Genomic DNA, 11,715 nt, shown 5'->3' with positions numbered 1-11,715 from the left:
CCTTAGGGAGTAGTGAGACGCTATACAAATACAGGTCATTTACCATTTACAACATTTGTTTTTATATGAATTCTGCAGTGACTTCTGGCTTAGATTTTCTCTGCAGAACCCCCTGAAAAAACACAAGATGCTGCTTCATTCAGTTGAATTTATTTTACGAGTTTGCCCTCATTCTGCTCCCAGATGATGATGATTTACAGCAGGTACACTCCGCCATCAAACCACCACACAGAGAAGTGAGTCTGCAGACCTGGAGTGGAGGCTGGACGGAGGCAGCGAGCAGCGGCGCCTGGCCTGCAGGTGCAGCCTCTTGGACGTGCAGCGGGGTCTCATGAATGCCCGATTCAGAAAACGGCCCCCATCGGGCCTGTTCTCCAGGCCCGGGGCTAATCCCGGCCCCTAATCGGATTATGTAAATTCCTACTCCACACAGAGACTTTTATGGAAGGCTGCGTCTTTGAAACAACACTTGAAGGGTGTAAAAAGAACAGTGACAATTGGTTAAACTAGATGTGTTTTTCTGTCTGAACGAAGGTTGAAAGTGGGAGGCAGAGGAAGGGGGTGAGATGGGGGAGTGAGGAGTGGCTGCAGAGAGGTGAGTTAGACGCTGTGCTCTCCGTGTTTCCGCTCTAATTTATGTGTGGCCCCTTGGAATGGCTCAACAAGATTACCGTAGTCATAACAAAACCCATATTGTCCGACTGTCAATCTGGATATGGTATTTTTACCTTTTGTGGCCCAATCAGGCCGGATTCAAAGCAGAGCAGCCACTGATATCAAGGTCTTTTCCTCGGTGGAGGGGACGGTGGGTTGTCCATGCCTAATGTCAGAGAAGCAGAAAGGAATAAGTGTCCACAGCAGTAAGAGAAGGATCAGAGAGATGAACGTCTCAGTTTCACTTCAATAGGAATTTATTTGTCACCTTTAGCGCTAACCTTCAAGGATTAAATGAGCAATGAATCATAAAAGCAGCACAAATAGTCATTTAAAGAGCTGTTAAATCATAAAAGCGGCAGAAAGGCCCCCACAAAAAAGACAAATCATTTAAACACAGCAGCATCATAAACACACACACACTTGTTCCAAGTGACAGAAAAAGGAGGAGTTACGTGTTTTAACAATCACACCAACCTCACACAATGCACGCAGCAGCTCCACGACAGCACACGTCAGACAATGGAGCTTGCGCTGCTATAAAAATGTGGGATGCGAGCACTCGGCACTCTCATCCCTCCCTCCTTCTCTGTGGCTCTCCCCTCTCCTCACTTGGAGCTCAGTGAGCATGAGGAGACGCGTCTAAGTGGACCTTCACACTGGTCTCCAGGACACGTCAATGACAAAGGAACCTCTGCCTCTGAGATTTCTGCACATTTCCCACACACAGGTACAGGTGAGACATTTACTTCATTCTCTAGGATTTTCCCTCCTCCGAGGCAATATTTCCAATTATAGTAGCATAGTAGATGTTTAATGTGCTGTAATTTATAGTTGATAGCTGCAGATATTTGTTATCAAAATATTAAGTGCAAAAGAAGTTTAATAAATAGATTCTAATGTAGCTTAAAATACCATCTGTTAATGATTTAAAGGCTTCATCACTTGCAAATGGTAAACACTGCAGAAGAACTTGATGTGTCACTTGTGCCAGCCAAAAAAAACTCTTGAATATGCCTTTAAATATGAAGAAAAACACAAAGGCTGCGTATTGCAGAAATAGGTAGCAAATGAATCAATTATGATAAATGCTTTTGGGGGGTTTAAAACAGTTTGCAAATTTCACCATGCTCCTGGTGCCTCCACCTTCCTCCTATCACTCCCCAGCGCTGATGATTTCTTTATTTATTTTAAAGCTTTTTTCTGTTTTGCATTGAGTTTGGAATCAAAAACTCAAAATAAACATAAATTACTCTCATATCTTGTATTAAGTGGCCTAACATTGTGTCACTTGTTGCAGCTGAGCTCAGCACCATGACCAGAAAGGTGTTCACCAACACGAGGGAGCGTTGGCGCCAGCACAACGTCAACACTGCCTTTGCCGAGCTCCGCAAGCTCATCCCCACCCATCCTCCGGAGAAGAAGCTGAGCAAGAACGAGATCCTGCGCCTGGCCATGCGCTACATCAACTTCCTAGTCCAGCTGCTGGAGAGCCAGAGCGGCCAGCCGGCCGGCCACTCCCCCACCGCCCTGCTCACCTTTCTCAGAGGCAACATGGAGCAGCTGCACTCCCCTCCTCACCCCTGGGCCCTGACCAGTGACACGGAGGCTCCGTCGCCCGGATCCAGCTGTGACAGCTCTGAGGCCTGGTAGAGCCACAGCTCATCTAACAGAAGCAACTCTGGAGTGAACTTTTGGACCCTTTCTTTCTTCCCCGGGGTTTCTGCTCTGATCTGGTCCTCTGTAAAGACTGTTGTGTGTCTGCCTTCAGGGCAGAGTGTGTGATAGTCAAACGTGGCTGAAAAGTGAGCACCGTCTCTGTGTTGAAGTTATGAAATATAATTTGCAGGTGAAATTGATTTGTGTTCTGCATGGGTGTGTAAAAACCTGGATGTACTATTCCTCTCGTGTCTTTATGTTAATATTCCTTGTTGCCGGCCCGCCTTGAACTAATTTCGTTTTGCAGTATCGGGGTGTTTTGCCAACGAGGAAAAATGGAAGGGATTAAGGAATTTCTCATTCCGAGCAAAAGATTGAATAAGGAATTTGAATAGATAATGGTTCAGCCAAGACTGCAAATAATCTCAAAATAACCAAGGGCACTTTTTCCCCACTAGTCGACATGCTACCCCCGTCCTCCGAGAGAAGACTACATGTGACCTTTCTTTTCAATTATCAAGGTTATACCACTTCACAAAACTCAATCCTAAGAAAGCCTTCCCCCCCTTTTCTCATCCCTTTCACACAACAGCGTCAGTATTTGTTACTAGTCAGGTTGGATTTTGGCAAAACTGACAATCTTCTTTCAGTAACTGTACACAAATCTCTTCGCTGTGTTTTCACTTGGTCATTTTTTGTACAATACGCATGTCATATAGCCAAAGATGATGATAATAATAATAATAAGTTGATTGTCTCCTGTTAAGAGTGTGCCGATGATCTTCTGATACCTCTTTTGTAAGTTATTTTGGTTTGTTTGTGAATATAAGGTATGTTATTTATTTGAACTATTTATTTAATAAATGATTTGTTACCTTCTGAATTGTTAAGTATGAGTAATTGTTTCACTAAAGTGTTTCAAAGCCCCCAGTAAGCAAATATTGAATCACATAGACATAGATACATTTTATTATTTTAACCTATTATAGAAAAGGGGATCTGGACGATAGTTTCAGTCTGACATTTACTCCAGGTGCTGATATGAAATCTAATCTTTCAGGATGGTTCAGTAAAAACAACAATCCTGGTTGAAAAGTAGTTTTTAAATTGTAGCGTCGTCTGTGTGACCACTGAAATTTAAGTTTATTCAGATAATGCAACAAATGAACTGCTCAGAGGAGTTACAAAGATTATCCACACTTCTGCCCATCTTTCCCCAGGTGTGTATCAATGCAGCTAACCAAAAATTTAATTGCATACTTTTAGATAATAAACTCCATCTTTTAACTAATTTACTTTGCCATTTCAAACTTTTGTTTTTTTTTATCCAACAGTTTTATTTTCAAAGCTAGTTGTTTCACCCATCCACCCTCCGTGTTTAAATGATTTATGCACTTCTTTTAGCTATCAGTAATTTTGTTTTTACATTTTGTTTCCTTTTTTTGTTTTATTCATGCTAATATTAAGTAATCTCTGGGATATTTGTAACCCTGCTTGGTAATCACTATTCTAAACTGGTAGAGGAAGCAGGAAAGTGGACACTCCGACAAAAAGGTCAATTTGTGGGTTGAGGTAAAAAAATAAAAATAAACATAAAAAATAAACACCCAAACACTCAAAAAACCCAAAAAATAACCTATAGTTAACAATAACCAATAAATATACTATATATAATTTCATATAGATAGATATATAGTTTTTTACAATGTAAGTTGCCTTTTCAGAGTTGCTGTGAATGGAACAAACTCATACAATGCACAGTAAATAGTGACATGTGGAGTGGAATAGTTAAGTTGTTTCACGCTATGTCAGAAACACAGCTGATGGGAAATTAAGAGCAAATCTGCTGCTCTTTGTTCTTGCTCAGTAAGCCCAGAGACATTTGCTTTCAGCAGCGCCCGTGATGACCGTGTGGACACAAAACTGACCTCTGCTCTCTGTCTACTGACCAGAGGCCTGAGGGATGAGTGCTCTATGTGACCGCTTAACTTGCAACCCCTGAGGTCAGAGGTCGCTCTGGAGTCAACCACTGTCGAGATGACCAGAGTGCAAATTCCGCTCTTGCTCGCTCTCTCTTATTTTTTTAAAGGATAGCATCACTCTGTTGCTTCATAAGGTATTTAGCAGCCCTTATTTTTACTGCTGCCAATTAATAATTAGGCCTTTTTTTAATTATCAGAATAGCTGCAGATCAATTTTTAGTCAGCAAACCTATTAATGGATTATTTCTTTCACCTCTAGCTACAATATCAACAGTCTTCTTGTTTGGCAGCCGGTTAAACTGAGGTCAGACATTTACATGTCTAATCGCCTATTGTGACTACAGAAAATGGGCCCCGTTTTCAGGCAAGAGGCAGCAACTAACTGAGCTGCAGAGTAAACACTGAGTCGGTTTTAGGCGCTTTCACCCCGGCTGTTAAACTCCGGCTAATGGTGTGTAAACGGAGCAGAGGGCAGCTGGACACAGTGACTGCAGGCCTGTGGGAAGTGACAGGTGACTCTTTGTGATGCTGCAGTAATACTAAATGAATTCTATGGTAGAGGCAGAATGACAAATATTTCAATCAAACATTATGGCTCACCTATAACATGAATTTAGGAAGTGTTTACTGCTTGAGCAATTTAACAGGAAATTGAGAAACTTTCTGGTAAAATGCAAAAAAGATTAAAATAACAGGGGACTCCTCAGTGGGCTGAACTTTTTGGTGAAAATCATCATGATGTTTCATAATTCAGTCATCTGACACTGGAGGAAGGCGTGTGAAGCCTTTTCCGTACAGGCTGTAAGGCTGTGAAAAAGCATTTTGTTGAACCACCTTATTTACAGAAAACGCCTAAGCAGTGTGAGCATAACTCTGACCTCAACTTTCCACAAGGATTATGAAACCATGCACTGAGAAATAATAACAAATCTGTACGCTTCTCATTCCCTCCACCAAGTATATTTGCCTGATTGACTATTCTCTCCCAAGTATGTGGGCAATCGTCTATTGAGAGCACATTTCCTTATCAGCGTCTAGCACACTGTCTGAATCCGTTATCACAATGGGCCAGATCAGTGCAGGCAGCCCCTCGCTCTCTCGGCTGAGGCGCCCATGAAAAAGAATTTCTGGAGTTGGGTGCCAACCGATAGGCCCTGAGCTCTTTATCCCCTTAAAGCCAATTCACACTCTGCATGTTTAAATATCTCAGCTCAACCCCTGCCCTCCCACTCCCATCACGCACTCGAACCCCTCCTCCTCCCCCTGCACCTTCCTCTCGCTCTCTCTCTTACCCTTCCGAGTCCAAGCATAGAATTGCGAAGCTGCCGACCTGCAGCACGGGTGGGTGGCTGGGTGGGATGCAGGTGCAGGGCTGGTTGGATAGTGAGAGGAGGGGAGTCTTCCATTGTTGGGCTGGACAGCACCCTCTCTCCTCTGGAGCACCCTCTGATGGGGGAGCCCACTGACAATCACACATCCTAATCTGATTATGCAAATGTCTACTTCAAAAAGCATTGCGCTGTAACCCCTTACCCTGTGGTGGGAAGACAGAGCAAGGAAGGAAGAAGTGGAAGCAGTAGGAATGTAAACAGGAAATGGTAGATTGTTGAGTTCCAGAGAAAATTAAATATGAAGGCAAAAGCACAGTTAGGGGCTCAGTGATTCTGCTGGTTAATCACTCATTGATCACTCACTCTCACACATCCACTGCACCACCAGGGGAGGTCTAAGGTTGAAAACAGTACACACTCGCACACTGAATGGCCAGTGACTGCCTCAGCAGGGCATTGAATCCAATATTCAAATGCTTATTGTTTTTCCAGACGCTCCTGAATCCAGCGTCAAAAGGAATCTACAATGTTAATGAGGGGGACAAAGTACCCAGAGTTAAGATTTACACGCCCAAACAGTCAGCGGTGACATTTCCCAAGAACAACAACGATTCCTGAAGGCGTGGCTGACAACTCTTGCGACCCTTCTGGCCTCAGCAGGTTTCTGAAATCAGCTGCCTCTTTCTGCTCCTGGATATCTTTCTACTACGAGTCTTTAAAATGTTGGGAGACGTGTAGTTATACACTGTAGTACTTTCAGCTAAGTGCTAATGGTATAAAATTCATTGTCGTAGTGTATCATGTTGACATGCACACGTGCCTCTTATCCAAATATGGACTGGAGGCACAAGTGAATATTGTCAGATCAGAAAGTATTTGGTCAAAAACCAAAGTTGAAACTCAAACATAATAATATAAGGATCTGAGTTAGTTCTTGGAGAGCTAAAACTTTACCTATTTTCTTAACTACTTGTTGTGTTGGTAGCCTGGACCGTCCCCCAACTGACGTTTGGAGAGAGACAGGATGTAACCTGGACAGGTCACAGGCAATGATGGGGTTAATTTGGAGTCACTAAACAAAGACAAAGAACACACAAACTTGCAGAGATGCTGGAACTAACCACTAGTTTTAAGCTAGGGATGCACCGATGCAACATTTTCCTAGGGCAGATATTAAACTCTAGCTTCCATAATCCAGATTTACATCGTAGATGTAGCAGTAAGTAGTGAAGAAGGCCGTGCAGAGACTTTATGTGACGTAGGAGGCTTTTTTAAAAAGGGAAGCGATCAGAAGTATGAGTAATCATATTACTAACTCAAGTTCCACATAAGGTGTGGGAGTTATGTATAAGCCTATATAACTGAAATTTCTACTGAAATTTCCAATTCACTCTACCTCTACTATACTAACAACCACAAACTGGTGCTCTGAAAACTTTTATCATTTCCTAGTGTATTTCTCCTATTTATTTGTTTCATTTTTTCCAGCACTGTCAAATTTACGGTTATTATGTTTTAACGCATGGTGAAATAAGACATGGTTCATAAAAAGGAAGTGAGTCAAGGTTCAGATTTATTTACTTAATAATCATCTTTTCTTATATACTTTTAAAAAAGGATCAGACCACAGCTGGTTTTCCTGCTGACATTCAGACACCATGGATCTGCGTCTCTCTGCCTGCATCCTGCTGGTACTTTGTGCGACATGGAGTGCAAACGGAGGGAACATTTTGGTGTGGTACACTGATGGCAGCCACTGGATAAACATGAAGCCTGTTCTGGAGACGCTGGTTGACAGGGGACACCAGGTGACTGTACTGGTCCCGAGCTCGTCATTATACATGAACACCAATGAGCCATCCCGCTTTCACTACGAGCCCTTCAACGTATCTTTCTCAAAAGATGCCCTGCAAGATTTTTTAGAAGAATTCCTTCGATTCTCCATGTATGAAATTGATTATATGAACTACTGGGAGATCTACATCAGATTCAGTGAAATAATCAAGACTCAAATGCAGTTTTCTATCCAGTATTTGGACGGTGTGGTGAAATCAGAAGTCGTCATGAAGAAGTTGAAAGAGGGAAATTACGACCTTCTCTTCGCTGATCCAATCTATCGTGGCAGTGACTTGGTAGCAGATATTTTGGGGATCCCGCTCATTTTCTCCTTGCGCTTCTCCTTAGCTAATAACTGGGAGAGGCATTGTGGTCAGATGCCTGCTCCACCATCCTTTGTTCCCGGTGCCATGAGCAAACTCTGATGTCAAAGGTGAGCAAATAGGCACTAAGCACTGATAAAAAAAAAAAAAATTGAAATCTGCTAATACTATAAATACAGTGTTTTATATTTCATCAGATCTGATTAAGAAAATATGTCTTCAATGAAATATTGGTGATACATTGATGTCCATTACTTATGCATTGCAACAGGAACTCCCACCAGTGCCTGTGAGTTGATGAGTAAAGCAGACATCTGGTTAATTCGAACCTACTGGGATTTTGAATTCCCTCGTCCTTTCCTCCCCAACTTCAAATATGTTGGTGGGATCCACTGCAGACCTGCTAAACCTTTACGAGGTAAGGACACTCAACTATTACCATCTGATTAATCATTACATCACAGAATATTCCTGCCAGGAGCAGTGAAGCCATCAAAATTTTGAACAAAAATGCAAAAACAGTTGGCTGTTGGTGGGATAATATTCGACTTGTTACAGGATCTGGAGGAATTTGTGCAGAGTTCTGGAGATGATGGCATTGTGATCTTCACTTTAGGATCCATGATCATCAACGTCACCAAGGAGAAGGCCAACATGATAGCCTCAGGCCTCGCTCAGATCCCACAAAAGGTCAGAGGATAATCTTTGTGCTAGCTGTAATCAATTTGTGTAAAGTATGGAGTAGTTTTTCATGTTTCAGATAACTGCATTAATTAATGACATTACAGATTGGACGTTTCAAGTTCCCCTCCCTTATGGGAACATGCCAACTTAAGTTTGTTTTGTTTTTTTAAATTCAGAGTGTGCAAATTCTTTGTCACCAACTTGATACACTGTGATACACCAACAAAAACACCACAGTACACCAACAACACAGTGTAAGCTTAGAAATGTTTCACCATTTACAGGTGCTGTGGAGATACAGGGGAGAAAAACCAGCAACTTTGGGTGCCAACACTCGAATATATGACTGGATCCCTCAGAATGACCTCCTGGGTAAGTAAAGTTGGTACTCATGGATATGGGCTTGGGTGGGCAGAAATTGTACTAGTGAAATGAGATGCTGGAAAGATTGCAAATTTAACAGTACCACTGCCAACCAAATTATTTTTTTTCTCAAAACCTTTACTTAATTTTAATTCTTAAAGCCACTTGAGGCTTATTTCACAACATTAAATGTGTTTTTGGAAGCTGTGAGCACTTTTTATAACACAAGGAAACAATTTAAAGACTGAGAATTTTCTGACATACTATCCTGATAACTTATTACTTCTTGTGCAAACCTGCTATGTTGATTAGGTTGTGATTTTCTCTCTCTCTCTCTCTCTCTCTCTCTCTCTCTCTTCTTCTGTTGCACTATAGAGTACTACAGTGCTAAAATCCCCTGTTCCGGATAATTAAATGCTCCTGTTGTCCAAATGTAAAAAACTAACTTTCAATGTCACATGGTTATTTGGCATGTGTTAGGTCACCCTAAAACTAGAGCTTTCATCACTCATGGAGGCACAAATGGGATTTACGAAGCCATCTACCACGGAGTTCCCATGGTGGGCATCCCAATGTTCGGTGACCAGCCAGACAACATGGTCCATATGAAGGCTAAAGGAGCTGCAGTTATTCTCAATTTGAACTTCATAACAACGGAAGCGCTTAGAGACGCAATCAACACAGTCATCAATGACAAATCGTGAGTTCTCTGAACTATCTGCACTTTGGATTAAGTACTGAAAGCATAGACTGTAAAACAAAAAAAGCATTCAAAGAAAGGATGAATGTAGGTTCAGAGTCTGAAAAGTGAAGTCTGCCTCTGCAGAAATCCATACAAGAGGATATACAAGCCTATAGCTCTTTCAACACAAAACGCTCCTAAATTATGGTCACATTTAAAATAAAACAGATGTCAACACTTTAGGACATGGCTACTTTGCGTCATTACCCTATGAATGTGCAGTAACCTCAGATTCTCAGTTAGTCATGCTCAAGTCAAGGCTTCAAAATAGGATTTCACTAATCTGTTATTTGTCATATGGGCAATTTTATTTTTTTATGTACAGTAAATGATTGAAGCTGATTTTTTTTCTTTTTTCAAAAACCTATATCCACATTCACAGGTACAAAGAAAATGCTATGCGGCTGTCCAGCATCCACCACGACAGACCCATCAGTGCTCTGGAAGAGGCAGTATTCTGGATCGAGTTCACACTGAGAAACAAAGGGGCCAAGCACCTGAGGGTCCAGGCCCATGAACTCACCTGGTACCAGTATCTCAGCCTGGATGTCCTGGGCTTCTTCTTCACCATAGTTCTACTCATCATATTCATCTTCATCAAGACCTGCAGTTTCTGCTGGCACAGGTGTTGTGTCAGGAGAGGAAAGACAAAAAGGAAGGCTGAATAACAACTAAACTGAAACGGTGCTGTGAATGTTGGACTGGGGTAATATTTGTTACCAGCATGAAACTTTCTTTCATATATGTTGAATTTCCCTTCATCTTCTCCTTTATGCACCACCACTAATGACTTTAACAGATGCACTAATTTGCGTAACAGAACCTGAAGTTGATCTGACATTAAAAAGCAAATACTGATTGGCTGTGGGTTTGTTTTTTTTTTGTTTGGAAAAAACACTAACGTCAGATTGAATTCAGTATATTCAAATTTGTTTTTGTTTTTTAATGCATAAAGAAATATTTTCCTAAAAAGCATTTCATTATTTATGCATATATTTTATTTACTCTTTTCCCTTTTTTTTTTTAAATTTTTTAAATTTTTTTATTAATCAATTCAATCTAGGAACTGTGACAATCAACATCTTCATCAATAAATCTGATATCTGGATCATGATTCTGTGGAATTTAAAGTCAGATTTCACTGTATGATAATGATTTATCTTTATGTGGATCAAATTAACTCAACAATGAGATGATACTCTGTAAGGATTTTGTAATAACAAATAAAACATTTGCATGGTGGTGACCCATCACTCTCTTGAATGGATCATTATGATGTATTCAGCTGTGAGCTTGTTGCGGGTTAGCTTTTAACCACTGATGTATCCATCACCATCCCATGGAGCAGCTGTAGTAAACAGGAAGACATCTGAAGATTTTCTTACTGGTTACAAAAAAAGCAACCTACATTTTACTGTCCAAAACATTTATGCAATAGATGTGTCAATTTAATGTGAAATAGAGCCAGCAGTACTTTCACAACTTGTGAGTAGATACAGCATTAACTCTGCCCTGGAAGATGTAGGAAATACAATGGAGAGGCAGAGGAAGTACCAGTGTTGTAGTCAATGGGACAGCATGCAATGAATGAAAACCTTGAAGGAGACCCTCATCACCACTAGAGTCTCCCAGAAAGACACCATGCTCATTTCCTATCAAAAAACAAAAAACCCAAACACGATAGCTCTTCAAGAGTAAAATAAATCAATGATTAATAACATTCTTGTAGACTGATAGAAGAGGCTGATATCTATGAATATGTAAGTGTTAATAACAGTCCAAACATGTTTCAAAATGTTTTTGAGAGATCTTTCATATAAAAAATATGATTAAGCTATTTGATTATCTTAGTTGCAAATCCTTTAATATTTGTTACTACTCCAACAAAAATTGCGAGTAGCTACATCAAGACTTTTTCCAGTTGCCATGTGGTGGTCAAAGTTGTAGGCAAACTTTGGTTAGGCACATTACAAATAGTAGAGTTAAGATTGTTGAATTGAAATTTGTTAAGACTGAGAGATATAAAGTGAGATTACTTTTGTATGCATGTTCTTGCCAAATCACTTTTGTCTCAAACATTACTGTATATTTTTACACTTCTGCCCAGAAACGACTCATAATCAATTAATTCCGACTCTGCG

The 11,715-nt window shown here is 40.8% G+C and overlaps 1 protein-coding gene and 1 pseudogene across 3 annotated transcripts; both read left to right on the top strand.

Moving 5' to 3' along the window:
• The first annotated feature begins 1,206 nt into the window (after positions 1-1,206).
• Positions 1,207-3,186, top strand: tal2 (T-cell acute lymphocytic leukemia 2). Of its 2 annotated transcripts, none has more exons than XM_086312965.1 (2): positions 1,207-1,390; positions 1,955-3,186. In XM_086312965.1, the coding sequence occupies exons 1-2, from the start codon at positions 1,207-1,209 to the stop codon at positions 2,305-2,307; spliced, it is 537 nt and encodes a 178-aa protein (XP_086169091.1). In that variant the 3' UTR covers positions 2,308-3,186. The 2 variants fall into 2 exon arrangements, with proteins under 2 accessions (XP_086169091.1, XP_086169092.1); XM_086312966.1 differs by having other exon boundaries at positions 1,255-1,384.
• Positions 3,187-7,276: 4,090 nt separating this feature from the next.
• LOC147317813 (UDP-glucuronosyltransferase 2A2-like) lies at positions 7,277-11,282 on the top strand (annotated as a pseudogene). The gene is made up of 7 exons (XR_015131886.1): positions 7,277-7,895; positions 7,983-8,203; positions 8,267-8,268; positions 8,344-8,475; positions 8,754-8,841; positions 9,313-9,532; positions 9,957-11,282. The product of XR_015131886.1 is annotated as a UDP-glucuronosyltransferase 2A2-like (transcript).
• The last annotated feature ends 433 nt before the right edge of the window (positions 11,283-11,715 follow it).

This window comes from Aulonocara sp. 'chitande type north' Nkhata Bay, linkage group LG12 (assembly GCF_057382095.1).
Source record: "Aulonocara sp. 'chitande type north' Nkhata Bay isolate Kocher_YH1m ecotype deep benthic linkage group LG12, A_spYH_male_GT1.1, whole genome shotgun sequence".
Taxonomy (NCBI): Eukaryota; Metazoa; Chordata; class Actinopteri; order Cichliformes; family Cichlidae; genus Aulonocara; species Aulonocara sp. 'chitande type north' Nkhata Bay.
The sequence above is the reverse complement of the archived record's forward strand: the minus strand, read 5'-3'. Positions and strand labels throughout refer to the sequence as shown.

Coding starts and splice junctions, on each gene's coding strand:
- tal2 (XM_086312965.1), top strand. CDS start 1,207: ATGCGAGCACTCGGCACTCTCATCCCTCCCTCCTTCTCTGTGGCTCTC. Junction 1,391..1,954: donor TTTCCCACACACAGGTACAG/GTGAGACATTTA, acceptor CACTTGTTGCAG/CTGAGCTCAGCACCATGACC.